General features: G+C 40.5%; 1 protein-coding gene across 1 annotated transcript; it reads right to left on the bottom strand.

Annotated features, from left to right (window-relative positions):
- Positions 1–1,745: 1,745 nt before the first annotated feature.
- On the bottom strand, positions 1,746–18,639 carry NOX1 (NADPH oxidase 1). The gene is made up of 13 exons (XM_072430691.1): positions 17,830–18,639; positions 14,995–15,090; positions 14,201–14,311; positions 13,165–13,249; positions 12,494–12,636; positions 11,359–11,540; positions 9,783–9,951; positions 7,976–8,068; positions 6,381–6,616; positions 5,636–5,798; positions 4,645–4,791; positions 3,132–3,256; positions 1,746–2,129 (listed from the first exon to the last, which is right to left on the bottom strand). Exons 1-13 carry the CDS (start codon positions 17,872–17,874, stop codon positions 2,003–2,005), a joined length of 1,722 nt encoding a protein of 573 aa, XP_072286792.1. The 5' UTR covers positions 17,875–18,639; the 3' UTR covers positions 1,746–2,002.
- Positions 18,640–20,989: the final 2,350 nt, after the last annotated feature.

The raw sequence follows: 20,989 nt of genomic DNA, 5'->3' as shown, positions 1-20,989 counted from the left end.
CATGCTCTTATCATCTCCCGTCTGGACTACTGTAACATCCTTCTCGCTGGTATTCCACTAACCCAACTCTCGATTCCACTCTCTCTATTCCACTAACCCGACAAGCTCCTGTGCTTTGCCTTCAAATCCCTCCACAGCTCTTGTCCTACTTACCTTTCTAAATTGGTAAAAAAATACTCCCCTAGCCACTCTCTCCACTCCTCCAATGACCTACTGCTGACTTCCTCACTCATAACCTCCTCACATGCATGGCTCCAAGACTTTTCTAGAGCTGCCCCGACTCTCTGGAATGGTTTTCCTCATCCTATTCAGCTTGCTCCTACTTTCTGCTCATTTAAAAGAGAACTCAAAACCTATTTTTTCAAACTAAGATGGGTATCTTCTTCTGTCTTTTGAAACTGTCACTACTTCTCAGTACTACATATCTCTCCTTCTATTGTGTGTTAATCCCCCCACCTCCTAGATTGTAAGCTCTTCGGGGCAGGGTCCTCTCCGCTTGTGTTGTCTGTCATTTGCAACCCCTATTTAATGTACAGCGCTGCGTAATATGTTGGTACTATATAAATCCTGTTTATTATTAATAATAATAATACTGTAATAACTGGTGATGTAGTTCTAGCTTCTACCACTGTGTGCCGCTGTTGGCCTGAAAATCCTTTGGTGCGGATTGCTTCCTAATCAGAGCATTCGTAATTCAACAGCGACACATAGTGGTAGAAGCCAAAACTACACCTTTTTTTGCCCTTGTAAAACAAAAAGACATTTTTAATAAATAGAATAGTATAATGTTATAACCTATCCTCTGACAGAAGCATGCATACCTCACATTTGATTTGTTAGGACAATCCCTGGCCACTTAGTAAAAGTCAATGCAATGCGATCAGGTATCTAAAAATTAGGAGTGTACATAAAACCAAATTGCTGTCTATATCCCAGATGGAAGGTTCGTTATTTTTCCTGGTGATCATCATGACCCTGACATGACCCCACGTCCGAACAAATAATACACACCAGGCTTTTATTGCTATATCCCAGATTTAGAAGTTTTTATTTTCCTGGTAACTTCCATATTTGGGACATGACCCCACCTCCAGACAAATAACACACACTTTTTTTTTCTTAGGGTTTAGATTTAAGGCATCGTTCAGCTCCAGTTTGGAGGGTTTGGGGCTAAATCGGACAGATGCTTGTGTGAGTGGTTACATGGCAGCTGAACACCACCTGCCCATCTGCTGCCCCTTATTTGCTCCTAACATTGAAACAAATGACACAGTGTATAAGTTTGCCAGGTGAAGGAGTTCCTTTGACTTGTGGCAGCCAATTATATTGGTCCAACGTCCTGAACCTGGGACAAGATGGATGAAGGATGCCGGTTCTGGAGCTCATGGGCCTCACATTTGCTGGAGGTTGGGTGAATTTAATTCCACCAATGTTAACATTAGGCGTGTAAAATAATGTTCACCAATCCAGAAGAAAAAGATGAGATAGCCTCAGGTGACTAGCACATTAATCTGCAGACACCTCTACCTTTGCCTCCTCATTGGGCATGCTCAGCGTCTATGGTTTATGGTCCACACACCATGGTCATAAGCGGCACCAATTCCTGGGGCAAATCGCACCGCTTGATCAACACCAGCTCCTTTCTTTCAGGCTTGTGTAATTGCTTCATTCCTGTACAAATCGATCGGGTTTACTAAGTTCCACCCCTGCCCTAAGTACCCAAAAAAACAAAGGACAGATAGAGATCATGTGAGCTAAAAAATGTAAAAAATATTTTAATTGAATACAATATATTGTCTTTCATTTGTAAAAAGGTCTGTAAGGGGTACACACTCAATCCCCTTAAATGTAAAGTCAGGATAGGAATTGTCAATTTTTCCGGAAGAGACTGTAGGAAAAAAAGAGAAGAGTTGTCTGGTATTCCCCAGAAATTCATCATTTATGACATTTGTTTGTGTCCCGTCATCTGTTATATGTCCCGCTGTCTTCTTATTGCATTAGCTCAGAAGTTCTCCTTGTTGAAGTAGAATTGCACTTTTCTGGGGTCCAGACTGGAGAATTGATGGCAGCACTGTTGTAGGTTCTTACCAAGTGCTTGGGGGCCACATAGGAACACGCCAACGGTAGACCTGCGAAGATAGAAGAAAAGCTTTCTGAATGAGACCAGTGATACGATATGTGTAAATATTTTATCATCTACATTTCTTCTTTTTAGTATTTAAAAATACTTATTGATTGGCCAGAAATTCAGCAAGCTCCTAGCTCTGGCCTGAATTCTTTCTTGCTCCCCTATGCTCATCTCTATACTAAAAGGAATGAGTGTTCTGTAGTCCAGCAGGGGTGACAACGCTTCATAGGATTGAAGTTCAGCACCAGCAGTGTTGTCGACTTATTACAGGAAGTGAGGAGCTTCCTGAACTTTTCTGTACTTGCAGAGTTTTTAAACCAATAAAATAATGAAATGTGCAAAACCCTCTTTAAAAGGTCATGTAGAATAATGGGTTAAAGGGATAACCATTGCTCTAATTTATTGCACACCTGCACTGTAACCATTGCCTTTTACAAAAAATACACGTCCCGCACCCAACCTGAACCCAAAAGCTACTAATACCCCATCTGGGGGTTTTCCTCCTTCCTGGTTTGCTGTCACCTACTGGAGACTCTGCACACTGCATGCACTAGGCTGGAGAAAGCTCCCATAACATTTTAGGTATTCCCCCACCCCTTTCCTACAGTTTTATTTTTACATTTTCAATAATAGATACATTTTATTTATCCAGTTTTATTTGCTAAATGCAATTGCAGCCTTCATAAAACACTAAGCCACCAGGGAGTTCTGGGCTCCCATTTTTTAGCAATTGCACGATAAGCTATGGCTATAGTTACATCCTTGGATAAGATTAATAATGTCATTTTTATTTATTTATATCTGCAAAAGTTCTTGTTTTCTTTGTATCTAGTAACGGTTAGATACACCGACATAGATATCTGCTGACTTGTTATTAAGGTTCTGCCATTTATCAGAATTACTAACTCTCTCAGAGGTGCAGTGTTTGTGAATAGCACATTGTACGTTGTCATGTTATGTTGTCACATGTTGCCCTTTAAGTTGTGTGAAATGTCAGACAGACCTGGGATGTGCATCAGCCACCCTTGAAAACTCGTTCTCCCAGACCGGTCGCCCATAACAAGTTTTCTGTTTCAGCCCAGTCACTGCGTCGGTTTCCACATCAAAGTTAATAATGGCATGTCCAGCCTGTAAAAAATTAAAAAAAAAAAATCATTCTTATAGGCTTCATAAAACCACTTAATTAGAAGACTGAAACAATGGAAAGCTTAATAAAAGAATCTTAAATCTCCAAACATTAAAGGTTCAAAGTTTTACTGGAAAGCAACCACAGCTGAAGTTAGTAGGCTGAAGAGAAGGATAATTGGTCCCTGTCTGTAAGCAGTGGTCTCTTTACAGAGGTCTGACATGCCCCCTGTTTAAACCTCTATTATTGGTTAAAAAGGTCTGTAAGGGGTATGAGCTTAATCCCTTTAGATGTAAAGTCAGCATAGGAATTGTCAAGTATTCTGGCAAAGACCATAGTTAGTAGGCTGAAGAGAAAGATCCTTGTTTTCTGTCTGTAAGCAGTAGTCTCTCTACAGAGGTCTGACACACCCCCTGTTTAAACCTATATCATTGTTAAAAAGGTCTGTAAGGGGTATGTGGTCAATCCCTTTAGATGTAGAGTCAGGAAAGGAATTGTCAAGACTTATGGAAGAGTATATAGTTAGTAGGTTGAGAAGAAGGATCCTTGTTCTCTGTCTGTAAGCAGTGGTCTCTACAGAGGTCTGACAACCCCCCCAGCCCCCCCCCCCCCCCCAGGAGAGGTGGGTCTCTCAGACATCAGCGGAGAGACCATTGCTTCCATGCCAGAAATCAGAGTGTTAAACCTTAGGTTGTTTTGATGCACTTAAAATGCATCTGGATCATCTGAACTTTAAGTATAGTTGGACTTTACATGTTAACTGCATTTTTGATTCAGTCGGAGTTATTTCAGAAGTGATGGATAACTGTAAATACCCTCCTGGTTCTTGTCTATGGTCTGTCCAGGACTGGAGCAATTTGTACATTGTGTCTTATGTTTAGACACGATATGAAGCAAAACTATTAAGTCCATCTCCAGTATGGAGACATTATTCTTTATAGCCGGGCCCTGCACATATACAACATGACTTCATTTACAACTAAAGACTCCTGTATGTTTGTGGGTTGGGTCTGTCTGCATTGATTAAGGTATGGGCACTCATCCAAGTACTGCAGGCCAACAGAAACTAAAATCCAATAACTTGTTGGGTGTTCCATCTCCTCTTCCTGTTCTACAAGTTATCTGCAAATAAAGCTACAGAAAAGATATCCAAGGACTGAACTGACTTTATCCAAAATCTAAGGTAGTGGGCCATCTGCCTTGAGGAACAAGGTTTTTCCTATTTGGGATTACAAATCACAACTGAGTGGAGGCACCACCAAAGAAGTTCATATGCAGGTCCTATTCTCGTTCTGATGACCCATGCCAGAGTTGGCTATGATAATAATATTATTGGCTTTAGGGAATTTTTAATTTAAAAAAAAGCAATAGGAGAATAAAACACACGTACAAGGCTGCTGTCCCAGTTAGTTAGGAAGAGTCGATAGTTCAGAAATCCTTCCTTTCCTGAGGAGATCATCTCCTGTTCCAGAGAGTGTAGAAGATCTGCAAACCAGGCGAATGCTCCTGTCTCCCGACAAATCCAGTAGAAGTAAATCTGCAGGAGTAAAATGAAGACTAGGAGTTATCTTAGCAATGATTTATAAATGATTTGGGATTGTATTTTACACAATCATGATTGTTTTAGTGGCTCAACATGAAAGACATCTAAGACTAGTTAATCTCCTAAATAGAAAAGTTTCACTTTGCCAAAATTTTGGTAACATTTCCAATTTCAACAGAAAAGGTAAACTAAGGTATTAAGGTTTTTTTTTTTAAGTGAAGTCTAACCCATTACAAAAACAAGCAATGAGCCAGATTTATTAAAGACTGTAAAAGGTAGACTATCATGGGAGTTTGCTGGATTACCCAGGTTCCCCAAATATAGTCACTCTTGTCCAGCCTTGAAGAGCTTTAATATATTAGACCCAATACCCCCACTTCCCCCAAAAAAACAACAAATACCCCAATCGGTGGCTGTATGTTGTGGGCTGTGGGGAGTCCTGAATTTTTTTGTTTTTCTATTGCAGTAGAGTGGTGGTCCATGTCACTGCCTTGTGATGTGGACACCATGCATTAGGTCACTGCAAACCCCGAGTTTATTTTATACAGCATGGGTTTTATTTAATATTTAGATATGATATTTGTAGACTGTCATGTTGCTGCCTTTAGTTCTACTTCAATAATTATTCACTTTTAATTAATCTACAAGGAAGTAGCACTGATTGTATCTGTTGTCATACTTCACAACAATCCAAGCCCTTAGCAAATGTGTAAATTGTGATTCATACAAACCAGTTCTTCAGCTTCATAAGCTAGTAAACAATCCATCAGTTGAAAAAAAAGTGCTTTTCAATTGGTTAACAAAAGAACAATGAAAAGACAAACTGTAATAAAAATACCTTTTTAGTTTTCAGCCTTTCATCTTCACGCTGAAACTTGTACCATATGGATTTTAAGATGGAGGCAAAAGGAGTTATCCCTATGCCTGCCCCAACTAGCATGCTGACTTCGTACTTGAAGACATCTTCACTAGCTGTCCCGAATGGCCCATCAACCTTAAGACTGATAAGAAAAAAAAAGAATAACAATTAGGAGTTTTGTTTTAAATGAGCTTTCATCTAATGTCATACCACAGGAATTTGTAAACTTTGGGTAGTCCTCTCTCCTTTGGGGAGAACATACAAACTCTATGAAGATAGTGTTATAGCCAACATTTGTAAACTTTGGGTAGTTCTCTCACCTTCGGGTAGAACTTACAAACTCTATAAATGTAGTGTCCTGGCTAATATCTGTATTGATCTCATCTTCTCTCTCTGTGACAATGGTCATCAGGACAAATTTAGAAAGTGTATCTAGCCAGTTGAAGTTTCATATCACTAAACAGCTCCTCCTAGTAGTAGTTGGATGAAACCTTTGGGGATACTTTTGAAGCTTTGATATGGATTTTGCACATACTTTCCTATATGTGGTTTAGAACATCATGTAAGAGGTGTGCATAGGTTCTAGGAATGCCCTGATATCAACAGTTAATGGGGAGCAATATATAAACCGTAATTGGTCATTTTGAGAATTGTCTGTGGAAAGTGGACAATTTTAATGTGCAATTTTTGAGAATTTTCTGTTATTTTATTTGGTAATACTCACGAGGGTGGTTTTTGAGCTTGATCTTGAAAGACTTGAATGAGATTCTCTGTCCAGTCCCCTGCAGATCTAATATGTACAGAGAAAAAGTCTTCTTCAGGAGCAGAGGTAAGAGTAAACGGATGCCATTCCAAGGTTGAAAGTAATGGACAGTTGATGAATATGTATTGGCCAACTTCCATTTTAAAGCCACGTTTTTTCATTTGTATTTCTAAAACCTTGGATGGATGGCTGACAGTCTTAAAAGAGAAAAAAAATATCTGTCATTAGTAATACAGTTCTGGTAAATGTAGCGATCAGCCAGATCCTCTCTATTATAACTAAATTAGAGATAAAAACAATGTTTGACTTAATGAAACTTTCACATCAATATGCTTGTTGGCCATCTTAATCCCAATCCACAGGCATTACCATGGAGTTGGTGCCCCTTATAGGACTATAAAGGCCTTCACATTTCTGAAAAGGCTTTCTATATGATTTTGGAATATGCCTATGGGAATTTTTGCACATTCAACCAAAAAAGAATTGAGGTTGGGAACTTTTGATGTTGATGTTGACCCAAAGATGTTGAATAGGATTAGAATCAAGGCTCAAAAAGCTGATCAAGTTCTCTTCATGGAGTTAGCTTTGTTGTTCACAGGGGCCCAGGCATGCTGGTGCAGAAAAGGGCCATCTCAAGACCATTTATATAAGATTCGAAGCACACGATAGTCTAAAAGGTCTTTGTATGCTGTAGCAATAACCACTTCCTTAACTGGAAACACCCAAACCTAACACATTGGAGGATTGTCCACATTCGTTCAGTTATATAGTGCATTAGATAAATTCATGAAAATCCACTGGTGTTGTTTGCTTAACAAAAGCCAACTTAAGGTTCAAGCTTTGAGGTTAATATTTGAAATGGTTACTTTTACTTCCTTATCTAACCAACACTTTAAAGCTTTTTTTGGTTTTGGGCCAAGTGTGGTAGACACACTTTCTCCACCCTTCACATACACAATGTGCTACACTAGTGTGAATAGGTCATTAAAAAAAGTATGGCTTGATATAACTAGGTTAAGTTTTGGGGTTTGCCCCATTCATAAGGATTGTTGAGCAAATACTAAGCAGACAAGAAAGAGCTTAGTTTCCAGGGCCAAGTACCAGTGCCTAAGTTTTTGGGTTTGCCCCAAACAAAAGATTGTTGGGCAAATACTGAGCAGACAAGAATGAGCTTAGTTTCCAGGGCTAAGTACTAGAGCAGACAGTATTCTGCATGCCCACAGTGTCCACAGTCAAATGAGAAACAAGACAAGTCATTACAGGTCCCCTATTTATAGAGCCACCATTGGTATAATATCACCACCAACAAAAGGGGGCAAAAATCCATAAACCTTTCAATCTACTTTGGTTCTCTAGACATGGCCAAGATGCCTTGGTACCTTGGATACCTTTTTCAGGGGAACATTTGCACCACAAAATGTAAAAATGCCTTTGTATGCCATAGCACTGTAAATATCTGATCTCAATCTTATAAAGTGGTGTCAACAGATTTTCCCCCATATAGTGTACAATCCCGAGCACAAGGTGAAGCACTAAGCTTGAATATTTGCACTCACCTTTATGACAACAACTTGCTGTCGAGAACGATAAAATCTCAGCAGTCTTTCAAAAATGTATAAGATTATTGGTGCTATGATCCACTTCCATGTCTGCAGAAGAAACACAGAGATCAGATGAGTTAATCAAAAAATTGGATATTTTACACCACATTTTGAAGGGTATGTGTGATCACAATGGGTATGGAATAAACCATTATAAAACCAGCATTTCATTGTTACAGATCTCCAATACAGGTACTTTTTCCCATGCTGCACATACAAATAATATCTATTGATCTGTCAGAAATGTGCTTACCAATTCCCATTTGGACTATTCTGAAGTCCTGATCCGCCTTATCAGCCCTACTTGTTGGATTACAGAACTCCCACCCATTGCATGTCCCTCTCTCTACACATACATTGATTTTTTTTTCTTAGATGAAGGTGCTGCCATAACTTCCTATACCCTGTCCATACAATGTCCACAGAGAAAGGGCTCCTGGGAAGTGTAGCTTTGATGGCTTTGCTTTCTCATGTCAGAACCTCCAGAAAAGAGAATAACAATGATCAGCACAGTAAGGGTATCACCAAATATCACCTCAAACTGGTGAGAGTAGCCAAGGCAGAAGTACCCTAGATGATCTCAGATGGCAAATATATAACTATAAAAAACATGATTATCTAGGCACACTCACATACAAGGAAGTACAGTTCCATTTTCAGGAGTGCACAGCAGAAGATACGTTGTCCAAGGCACTGCTTAGGTACATTCAAAATTTTGAATAGTTCCCTATAGCCCTACATCTTTTCTCTTTTTTTATTTAGACATTCTTCATTAAGTGTCCATATCACTGCTTGCAATAAATAGACATCTCCTACTGGCTCTGTCTTTTTAGGATTCAGAGGACATTGGATGTTCTCTTAGGATCCGGAAGAGTAAACTACATTGGATATTCTTTTGGGATCTAGAGGAGTAATAGACATTGGATGTCCTCCTAGGATCCAGAGGATCCAGAAAAGTAAACTACATTGGATATCCTCCTAGGATCCAGAGGAGTATCCAGAGGATCCAGAAGAGTAAACTACATTGGATGTCCTCCTAGGATCCAGAGGAGTAAAAGACATTGGATGTCCTCCTAGGACCCAGAGGAGTATCTAGAGGATCCAGAAGAGTAAACTACATTGGATGTCTTCCTAGGATCGAGAGGAGTAAAAGACACTGGATGTCCTCAAAGAAATCCAAAAGAGTAAAATACATTAAAATGTCCTCTTAGGAGCCAGAGGAGTAAAAGACATTGGATGTCCTCCTAGGACCCAGAGGAGTATCTAGAGGATCCAGAAGAGTAAACTACATTGGATGTCTTCCTAGGATCGAGAGGAGTATTCAGAGGATCCAGAAGAGTAAACTACATTGCATGTCCTCCTAGGATCCAGAGGCGTAAAAGACATTGGATGTCCTCCTAGGACCCAGAGGAGTATCTAGAGGATCCAGAAGAGTAAACTACATTGGATATCCTCTTGGGATCTAGAGGAGTAAAAGACACTGGATGTCCTCAAAGAAATCCAAAAGAGTAAAATACATTAAAATGTCCTCTTAGGAGCCAGAGGAGTAAAAGACATTGGATGTCCTCCTAGAGAACGCAACAGCATTAATGTCAATGCAATGGGACCATCTAACACAATTATATCTGTGGCACTGGACTAGCAGCACCCCTCAGATACGGGCCCTGGACAGCAGATTTAGGTGGGATTTTCTTGATTCCTAAAGTAGGAAAAAAAAGAGGGTGGGCTGGAATATTTTCCCAATGATGTTTGTCTAGCTTACCATAGGTTCATTGCCCTGGAAACTTGGCATGCGGCATTCATGGTCATCATCATCTTCATCATCATCTCGATCTCTCCCACCATTTAGCTTCCATTTATCAAACTTGTCATGGCAGGATTCGAAATCATTGTGCTTCATGCTACTAAGTGTCTGTCCTCTGACTATACGACTGGAAAGGGAAAAGTACAACGTGAATGTTAATACATTGGGACTTATCACTTAGTCTGTTGTTTTTTAACTTGAAATTGATAACCACAATGGGGCATCTCAAAAAGGGTAACCGTAATAGAGTAGGAAGCAAACATGTCCCATTGACCCAATATGACAGAGATTGGGGGACACGGGGGCTGCACACAGGCAACCATGACAGGCATTGAAGGGACTTGGTGCGCAAACAACATTCTTACATAATGGCATGACCCAAGCTTTCAAATACTCTGCTCTGGAACATCTCAAAATAAACTCTTGCAAGGAGTTTTTTAATTACCAGAGGAATCAAATCAGAAAAGTCAACAGAGGGCGAGGAGTGGAGTTCAGGATTTTAAAACAGGGATCTGCCATGGTTGACCATCCAGGTCAGGGGTGTCACACTCTGGCCCCCAGTGTCCTTTTTTGGCCCCCAAAGGAATCCTAAATATGAACTGCAACTGGCCCGCCGCTACATCGAATCAGCAACGCTACTACAATTCCCGGCATCACTCGCGTCTATAGACCAGCAGGCTCTCTGCCTATGCGTGGCCCCGCATTGGACTGTTTTATAGACCCAAATAATGCCGGGAATTTTAGTAGCGACACTATTTCAATGAAGAGGGAGGTCCAGGGGCGGGCCACTCATAAGATTTAGCTCCGCATTGGCCTCCTCTGGCATTTCCAGTGCTCCGCCTCAGCTGTACTTTTCCTTGTTACTCCAAGGCATGGACTTGAATGGTTTCATAGAAAAAATTTATTATTATTATTGTTAGCCTGTGCAAAAAGCTTACCATTGAAATTTAACTCAGAATGCTACAAATAAAAGAGGCATAGAATTTTTTCCTAAATAACATTAAAAAAAAAATCTTATGTCTCTTTCTCTAATATAAGCTTGTTCCAGATTGAATGTGAAGCAAACCCTCTTGGTTTCCATATGAAAAGGGTTTATATGTAATGAAAAGGAAAATTTCCTCAATTTTTTCAAAAAATTTCAAGGTAAGTTTCTCTAAGTTTTTAATTTTGTCCCAGTGTGTATTTAAGTTTGAGACTCCTGATCTAGGTAAAGAAATGTGTAGTAACATGGGTTTCACCTAACCTTGAGGACCTGGAAGCAGCAGCTCCTGTGGTAGCAAGAAACAGGCAGGAATACTATGGCTGGTGAGAGTAGCTGGATGGGCTAAATGATGCTGGAGATCCTCCTGCCAGCAAATGAGGGGGCTCTATCTGACTTTCCGTAGCTTCTGATGAACACTGTGAGGAGCTCACAGTGTTCAATGAGATCAGAATATTCAATTTCAGGAGTGGAGCTTGGATAACCATGAAGGTCATCTTTTTTATAGAAATACAATATGTATCAGAATCCAGTAATCTATAAACACATGCTTACCCTACTCCATGAATCAGGAGACCAATGAAGAAGATGACAAACAGGTGGTGTGTATACCAGAAAACTTCAAAGTAACTTCTGCGGATGAACTCCGTAGATGATGTAATCATTAAAATCAAAGCCAGTGTGATCACCACACCGGAAACACCAGCAATGGTTGTGAAGCAAAAATAAGAAGGGTTCTAGGGGAAAAAACGAAAAGAAATGGAAGGTCAATATTAATTGGGCTCTCCAAACCTAGGCTGATCATAGGCATATATAGATAGGAAAATACCAAAGGGATATAGACCAAAATATTATGAGCTTCAGCATAACAATGTGATCGTCATCATTATTTCATTGTCTTTATTGGCTGCTTTTAATCACCTAAAACCCCCATTTATGTCTCTAGCAGACATGATTGCAATCGGTCGATGTAGTCTCTACCCATTACAACCAGCTGACCCCTTCTAGAGACCATATCACTCCACTATGGTCTTCAGCATCTGAAGAGATCCCACCACTGGTCAGCCAGAAGGAAGTGTCCACAGCATCCACAGACAGTGACATGGACACCTAAAAAAGACCCTTCTGATCTGCTGGAAAAATACAAGAGCCAGTGTGGATATGGGCTAATATGGCAAAAGCTAGAGTGGTACTCAGAAATCTGCTTTGTATAATGGTGATCTTTTCATGAATCTCCCATGGTTAGACACTTCCCAATGGGTCCCTTTTTCCCAGTTGCTCTTCTGTATAGTCAACTCGTTATATGTGATTCTGGTGGAGACAATTAATGGCCGTACTATTGCCATTGGGAAATAAAGAGCTATAGGATGCTGGACATCTTCCAACTAGGCAATGGAATTAATCTGACTTTCTGCAGCTTCTATTGCAGGAATGTGGGAAGCTTGCAGTGTGCATTGAAATCACAGTAAGCAATTTTAGTCCAAGGAAAAAGTTAGTACAACTGTGCAAGACTAACGGGGAGGCTGGAGGGTAGAATTAGAGAACAGTTGTTGACCAATATTTAAAAAAAAAATTGTTGCTTTAGGAAGAAAAGAAACTCCCATTTTCATTCACATGTTGTAGCGCCGTTACATGGTATATAATTATCTTCCAATGTCCCTGGTAATGCTTACCATAATATATGAATTACCTCTTTCTCAGATCTGATAGGGTTGACCCAGTCATCATCTTCATTGCCAATGACGGATAACATTCCTTCGAGGGTGGTGTTCTTAGATACTGCCGCATTGTAAAATCTTTCAACGTTGAACAAATGTGCAATCATGTGGATAGCTAAAAGGAGAATGGTATGAGATCTAATAGCCTTCATTCATAAAACATTTGAATACTTTGTTCATTTATTATCATAACTGTGAATTTTGGGTTTTGTGCAATGCAAGAATTTTGTGGCATGCATGAGGGGCTGGAAGGTGCTGTATATAGCCAAACAATGTAAAAGGTAGGGAGGAAGGGGCTGGTTAATGCAGGACATCCTTCAGCCAGGGAATGCAACAGACTCTATCGGACATCCTGGAGCTTCTAATGAACACAGTGAGTAGCTGAAATCTTTGGATAAAGAGCCAACCAACTGAAAGACACCACAAGCAACATCTGGGAACACAAGAGGTCAACCCCCTCATTCATTGCAATGATTGAGCTTGAAGCTGGTGGTTAATTGACTGTCAATTGTGGGCAAAAATACTAACGCTGGGCCTTTTCATGGCAATAGAAGAATTATTGGACCTACAAATTTTCAGCTACACACAATCGTTACCTTGGGGTTCAGTTTGAATCATTTGAATATCTCTTTGGAGGTCTTACCTGTCATTAGGGCAATGGTATAACCCACAAGTTTATGGAAGGCAAGATTATTATCGAACTGTTTCCTCATCGAACGTCGACAGCACTGGAAATCAAAAACATAATTTTAGTGACCTTCCCGAACTTGGCCATTATTGCTGTTTTTGTAGCTTTATCAAATGCACAATATATATTAACAATGTTATAAGACTTGGATGGCCATATCTTTGGATTTGGATCCTAAAGGGAACCTGTATTCAATTTTCATGTATAAAAGTCCTGTCTAGAAAGTTTATGCTAATTTGTGAACCCATTCCTTTGTTTAAACAGCTAGGACCCTATAATATTTTCCTACTTGTTACAGATGGGATAATGGGCAGCTCTGATTCTCAATGATGTGTTGAGGCTCGATAGTCACAAGTGATCCACTTGGGGTCAAGGGAGTAAAACTGGTCTGTTCTTCAGTCTAGATATCATAAAAAAAAAGTCCCAGAAAGGGTTAGTGATGTGTGACTTTATTACCTTTGTAGGCAACAGTGCAGAAAAGTGATGGAACCCAAAGATTGCATCTGGAGAGAAAGCAGCACCGGGCCTTAGAGTGGATGACCAACTATAATGCATGGGAACGTCTCAGTAGAAACCAAAAAAAAAATGCCTTTAAAAAGTCCTTTCTTTAAAATAATGTTTTCTCATTTGATTAAGTGATAATGAGGGTTATAGGGTTTGTTGGCTCCTTTGGACTGACGTCTAAACAAACCCTAACAAGGTATTGATTTTGGCACAAAAACAGGTCTAGGCTACATAAAAGGATCTATTGTAATACTCAGGAGCCATTTAATGCCCATTGTACCCTTAAAAACCCCATTAAGGAGCACCACAATGTTGTCTTCTCCATTAACTCCAATGCATTTTACTAAATTGCTGAAATTTTACCAAAATTTTCAGTCTTCTCAATTCTTTCCAAGAAACCGAAGACTTTAAATTTTACAAATTTACATTGAATTTGTGTAACACATAAAGAAAATGTTTATTTTAATGCAAAAATGTTTCCACTTACTGAGGAGGTTCCTCTCAGAAAGGACAAGAGATTTCTGCAGACAGGTAACAAAATGAGCAAACAATTAAAATTAAGGCAAGCAGCAGATCCTCGAGCCCAGGCAAGGGCAGACTGTGAACAAAGGGAAACATGAAATGTTAGAATTTTGAGCCATCACGTAACTAGAAATCTGTTTTCTCCCCAGCAAATATATGAATAGCCCCATCCTGCCCCCACACCCCTGGAGGAAAGAAGGGGAGACTCAGAAGAGGAGTGACAATTGGTAGGCAAAGTTCACATCGAATGAGGTCACATTTTTAAGGGACACAGCTGGCAGTGTTCCCAGTGTTAGACAAATTGTGCCACTACACAGGGTCCAGCCAGTTCCAATTGGCTGTGAATAAAGAGGAACAAATTAAATGTTAGAATTGTAAAGTATCTGGTAACTAGAAATCAGTGGGCCCTCCAGAAAATGTATGAATACCCCCCTCTCCACAAACATACACACTGCCCTCACACCCCCTGAATTTAAAAAAAAGGAGAGTGGCAATTCGTTGGTAAGAGTAACATCTAATGGGACCCATTGTTAAGGGACAGACACAGTGTTCCCTGGGGCAGACATAAGGAGGTGCAAAGTATGCCACTGCATGGGGTCCTTTATCCTCCCCAGGCAATGTGGCCCCCAAAGAGGCCTCAAGTCAGTTCAGTGTGGGACAGACCCAAGTTTGGTCTGTACAGGGGCCCACAGGTTGGCCAGGTATGCTACTGAGTGCTTCCATTGGCTGATGGTCTATGAATTATGGGTCTTTACTTACCCCTAGTATAACTCTTGTATATAAAAATGGTTTTCCGGTTTCATACAACAGGAAGTAATATGTAAACAAGAAGATGTTCAGCCCCAACCAGGCAACCTGCAAGACAAAAAAATAAATACAAAATTACTTTTACTTTCAATACTATGTTTTTGGGTTTAGACACACTTTAAATAAAAATGGCCGACTTGATGGACCATGTGTTTTTTTTTTCCGCTATCAGTCTACTATGGTTCTATCCAAGGCACTCCTAACCACCACCATACACCAGGTACAAAAATGAAATGCAGCTAATGAGAACTCATTCCCATATGTCAAAGTGGACCTTTCACCAAAATGGAAGGTCCACATACAATGGCCAGATTACCTTCTCCAATCATCTACCATAAGCAGGGTTAACCATAAAGGGTTTCTTTACTTATACTTACCTTACCCCCATCTGCCACATATCTGGGCATAATATCATCAAGAAGGCTCCTGAGGAGAGCAGAGCAGGTGAAATCCAACAAGGAGGACCCAGCCAGTATATTAGGACCAGCCAGCATGAGGTACCCAAGTCTGTTTGCCAACGGGGCTCCAAGTAAGTTCTGCAGAAGGGCCCACTGTTGGCTACATTCACCACTGCCATAATATATATATATATATATATATATATATATATATATATATATATATATATATATATATATATATATATATAAAATATATTTAGATATAATTATACATACAACATAATAATATACACATATATACATTTGCATAGCTCTTTTAACGTTAGGTGGAGCGAAACAGGTTTCCTGGTACAAATTCTACTTTTGCGCATGAACTCAGCAGGGAAATTCCCATACACTGGTGACAACATGTGAATAAATTCAGTGCTGTGCACAGAACTTCCTGGTTCTCCTCCCTGGAGTGTCCTATCTAAATGCTCATGTGGAAAACTCAATATGAATGAAGGCGTAACTAAGGTTTTGTTTTGAAATCAATGTATGCAAAGAGCAGTAGAAAATCTAAATAATAAAATGGAATTGTGTTGCCAAACCAAAGAATAAAATGATTTTCTTCGGTTCCCAGCCGCTCAGTTCCCCTCTCAGCAGTGACACAGTTGCTTAGTTCCCCCTGACCCCGCTTCTGAGTAGGGAATCAATTCAGCTTTCCCTGATTCCCTTGTCTTGGCAGAATAGCTCAGCTCTCCGTGATTCCTTCATCCTGGCAGTGACTCAGCAGCTCAGCTCTCCGTGATTCCTTCATCCTGGCAGTGACTCAGCAGCTCAGCTCTACCTGATTCCCATCTCGGCAGTGACTCAGCAGCTCAGCTCTACCTGATTCCCATCTCGGCAGTGACTCAGCAGCTCAGCTCTACCTGATTCCCATCTCGGCAGTGTCTCAGCAGCTCAGCTCTACCTGATCCCCCTTCCCAGCCGGGCCTCTGCAGCTTAGCCCATGATCCCCTTCCTCAGCAGGAATTCATCAGCTCAGCTTCCCCTAACTCTCCTTCCAGCAACAGGACCTCTGATGGGGGGAGCTTGCAGCTGAGCTACCCACTAAAACCATGTGACAGAACCATTGGGTGGTGACTTTCATTCTGCATGCAGCTAGAGACATAAGCGAAGAATTGCCCAGTCACAAATATGGGCATTATTCCCAGAAGTGACAAAGCAGCTGTTTGTCCTGATTTCTCTCCCCAGCAATACCACAGCAGCTCAGTTATTCCTGATGCCCCCACAGAGCAGCTCAGCTACCCAAGATCCCCCTCTTAGCAGTCACAAAGCAAGTGAGCTCCCTATGACTCCCTCCCAGCAGTGACACAGAAGCTGATCTCCCTTCAATTCCCCTTCGCAGCAGTGACCCCACAGATCAGCTGCCCATGATCCCCCTTTCCTAGAAGTAACACATAAACCCAACTTTCCGGCCCCCCTCTCATCCATGACAAAGCAGCTCAGCTATCTCTAATCCCTCTTATTACCAGTGGCACAGCAGCTTAAGACCCCATGGTCTCCCCCTTCCAGCAGTAACACAACAACACATCTTCCCCCAATTCCCAATCCTAGCAGTGACACAACTCCTCTACCTGTCCCTCTTCCCTATAGCAGGAGCTCTGAAACAAGAAGAGAAGGTAGTCCAGAGCTTGAACTATTTGAGTGCAATTGCTGTGAATTTTAATGGTAAATTGCTCCATGGTGCATGCAGCTAGAGAGATCAGAGAGGACACAGCATCACATGTGCTAGGGTGATCTACAACTACAGCTTGTGTAGGATTAGTGTTTTGATAAAAAGGAGATGAGGAACCAGGGAAGGGAAAATACAAGCAAATGAAACTTCACATAAACTAAAAAACTTGTTAAAACCCCTGTCCATTAGATTAATGACAAATTTCAAAACATTTCTGTCCCTCTTGAGAGCACATCTCCCCAACCGAAATGTCTTCTTAACAGTTGTCACCAGAACACACATCTACACTAAACAATCTTTTATTCCTTTTCTGGCGACAACTCCACCAATTAACATTATTATCCTATATTTGTATAACACTGACATATTCTGCAGTGCTGTACAGACTCAACTAACGTAACACCAACTGTCCCTCAGAGGAGCTCCCAATCTTACGTCTCAACCACAGTCCAAGGTCAATATCGGTGAGACACCAATTAACCAGTATGTTCTTGAGATGTCCATCACATTCATTCCCCGTGACCATGGGCACCAGTAGAGTGTCATCGACAACCCAACCCATCAAAATCCATCCCAACCCTACTCTACTCACCAAAAATGGCTTTAGATATATCTTAAATTCTGAACAAGCTTTGGACATAGATACAAATGGGCATCATCCCTTACCAGAACTACAGCTGAGAACCAGTGGTTGGCAGTCCAATTTCCCATGGTGGTTCTGGGACGTTTTCAAGCTCTACTTGAAACCTATGTTTCCTGTCTTCTACTGGCCACCAACGTCTGCTGTTGCTTTATGTTCCTCTTAGCTTGAGTGTCCTCGACCTTCCTTCCAGTGTTCTTCAGCTTGCTATGATTGCTCTTCAGCTTTTAATAATTGTTCTTCAGCTTTTTTAATTGCTCCTCAACTTGGTATGATTGCTCTTCAGCTTTTTCTAATTGGTCTCAGCTTTATATAATTGTTCCTCAGCTTGCTATGATTGCTCTTCAGCTTTTTATAATTGTTCTTCAGCTTTATATAATTGTTCTTCAGTTTGCTATGAATGCTTCTCAGCTTGCTATGATTCTTCTTCAGCTTGCTATGATTGTTCTTTGGTTTGCTCTGATTATTCCTCAGGTTGCTATGACTGCTCCTTCAGCTATATGTATCTTTTAACCCAACAGGTGGAATCCCAGGAGGAAGTCATTAGAGTGTTTTAGCCTCTCATTTATCCCAAAATGTTGCAACTACCAGTTATTACCAAGGTAAAGTCCAGCCCACATTTCACAGGTAGATAGACAACACGTTGGGATTGGTATCATGCTATATCTCTTAGTCACTCCTCTCCCTGGCTGGTGGAATCCCAGCATTACTCTACAGGAAATAGAAATAGATTATTCTCCGTACTCTTTCTACCCAAAGTGATGCAAGTACCTGACTTTCCAAGTCTTAATTCTTCCCCGACAGTGGGGGAACAGGTTTAAAGAATGTTTTCAAATGCAAACATTTGTGAAAACTTTTTTTTGTCTTGGCACCTGCAAAATAAAAAACTAAAAATAGAATCTCATTAGGATTCATTGTTTGTAATCACAGAAAAAACAATGGAAAACTGATATAAAATACATAAATGGGAGCTCTGTTATACATCTGACCTTCCTGTTCTGTATTATGTCTCAGGTGTTTTCCCCTGCAGCAAGTCTCTTCCATATCATGTCCGGAGGTTCTGACCATCACTTGTAACACTATCACAGTCTGTAACCATCTCCTGTGATATACACACTCACTGACAACTGTCTACATGTGGCCCTTGGTGTCAGGGGCCAAACGTAAGGCTCTTCTATATAAAGTACAATGACCACCACTTGCTAAGATGATATGGATCGAATGTGGCTTTAGTCTGGGCTTCACACTGGTGTGGCCAAAGTAAATCACAGAGATATCAGAATATGCAGTTGTCTAATTCATTGCATCGCCCCACAACACACAATACTTTTATGAGTGTAAGAACCGACAAACGTCCCGAGACCCCCAGATTTTCAAGGACCCCAAATGACAGAATGGTAGGGGGTGCAGAGAGCTGAAATGCTGTGTTTGGGGTCCCCAATTTATAGTGGGCCAGGAAATATATGTGTTGTGCTGCAATACACTGCATACAGGGCCAGATTTCATTCCTAGGGTTAGAGTTACAACAACTCTATGTAGGATGGCTGATCCATCAGATCTATAGTAACAGGAAGCAAAAAGTGCACAGCAAACTTCTATTAGGGGGGAATATTTTATATTTAGGATATCACTCTTCTATTTCTCCCTCCTCCCTCCCCTCAAAACATGTTCTTTGGCAAGTTGCATTAGCATGCTATTTAGCAGTTACTACCACCAGCATGTGCACAGTGAAACATTTAGTTACATTTGTGTTGCAATAAATACCCCAGTAATGTGAAGAGTCTCTGTACATTCTGTAGTTGCAGATTTTTCCTTTTTTATTGTTTGCATTTTTTTGATGTGTGTTGAATCAGGAATGAATATCATATATGCCCAGTACAGCAGAACTTCATCCTGCACGACCCGGTTCTGATCCAAGATCCATGCCACTGCTCCATTTATTTACTGCTATCTTCTTCATCTCTTTTTTTGGACAAGTTTGTTCTCTCCTCAGCATTTGTATTTCCTTGTGTTGCTGTATGCCAATACTCCGCTTCAATACTTCAGCATCTCACACATGGCCCTGTGTGTACTGTACATGTGTCATAGCCAGGATACACACACAATGACAAATTATAGGTAAATAGGATTTTGTTTCTTTTCTACTACCAAAAAAAATTCTTGTAACAAGTGTTTTTAAAACTAAAAGATGTCACCATAGTGTGGAATGTAAATGAATTGCTAAATACTTTGACCTTTTATACTGTACAACCATTGGATGGCGCTATGCAATGCAATACAGTTTTAATTTTACCTTGATGCTTGTGTGATTTCTTCTTTCCGTTTCAGATATAAAACAGATAAAATCATGTCCGTATGAATCATTTATATTGCTGTTCAGAGTTCTCTCTAAGTAGCTCTGCTTACTTTTAAAAGTCATATCTATCATTTATGAATTGCCAGTAGTGAACTCATCTGCACTTTAAAGGAAACTGAAAGTAACAAAATAAATTATTAACCTGTAAGTAGCACCTAATCCTATTTAAGGAATTTATTTGCTTATTGTGTTGGTTTATGTAGAAGTTGCTAGTGGTTGTCGCTATTTACACCTGAACACTAGAGGGCAGCAGAGTGACTGTGGTGTAATATGGATGAGGGTGGTCAAACAGTCCCAGCTCTCTACAGCACAGCTTCCATCTTTGTGCCTCTTTGCTAAAATCTTAAAGGACCCCTCTACTAGGCAGCCAAAACAGACCAAAGGTTATCGAAAGCCCAAAGCTCAGCTTTATCTTACCCTGAAGAAGTGGGCATTTGTAAAGGTACGAAATGTGTTGTCTTGATTTCTAAGAAAGGGATCCAAAGCTTCCATTATTGTGCCTCTTTGTTAAAATCCTCTCTGCTAGGCAGCCAAAATGGGCCGAGGGTTATGGAAAGCCCATAGCTCAGCTTTACCTTTTATTACCCTGAAGAAGAGGGCATTCAAAAGGCCTGAAATGTGTTGCCTTGTTTTCTAAGACAGGGATCCATAGCTTCCATGTTTGTACCTCTTTGCTAAAATCTTAAAGGACCCCTCCACTAGGCAGCCAAAATAGACCAAGGGTTATGGAAAGCCCAAAGCTCAGCTTTATCTTACCCTGAAGAAGTGGGCATTTGTAAAGGTACGAAATGTGTTGTCTTGATTTCTAAGAAAGGGATCCAAAGCTTCCA

The sequence above is a fragment of the Pyxicephalus adspersus genome, chromosome Z, assembly GCF_032062135.1.
Source record: "Pyxicephalus adspersus chromosome Z, UCB_Pads_2.0, whole genome shotgun sequence".
Lineage (NCBI taxonomy): Eukaryota > Metazoa > Chordata > Amphibia > Anura > Pyxicephalidae > Pyxicephalus > Pyxicephalus adspersus.
The sequence above is the reverse complement of the archived record's forward strand: the minus strand, read 5'-3'. Positions and strand labels throughout refer to the sequence as shown.

What these genes read in the sequence shown, in the direction of transcription:
- NOX1 (XM_072430691.1), bottom strand. Translation starts at nt 17,874, where the DNA reads ATGGGAAATTGGACTGCCAACCACTGGTTCTCAGCTGTAGTTCTG. An exon ending in GGTTCTCAGCTGTAGTTCTG is followed by an intron (nt 15,091 to 17,829) that starts GTAAGGGATGAT and finishes TTTGTCTTGCAG; the next exon opens with GTTGCCTGGTTGGGGCTGAA. An exon ending in TACCATTGCCCTAATGACAG is followed by an intron (nt 12,637 to 13,164) that starts GTAAGACCTCCA and finishes TTCTCCTTTTAG; the next exon opens with CTATCCACATGATTGCACAT.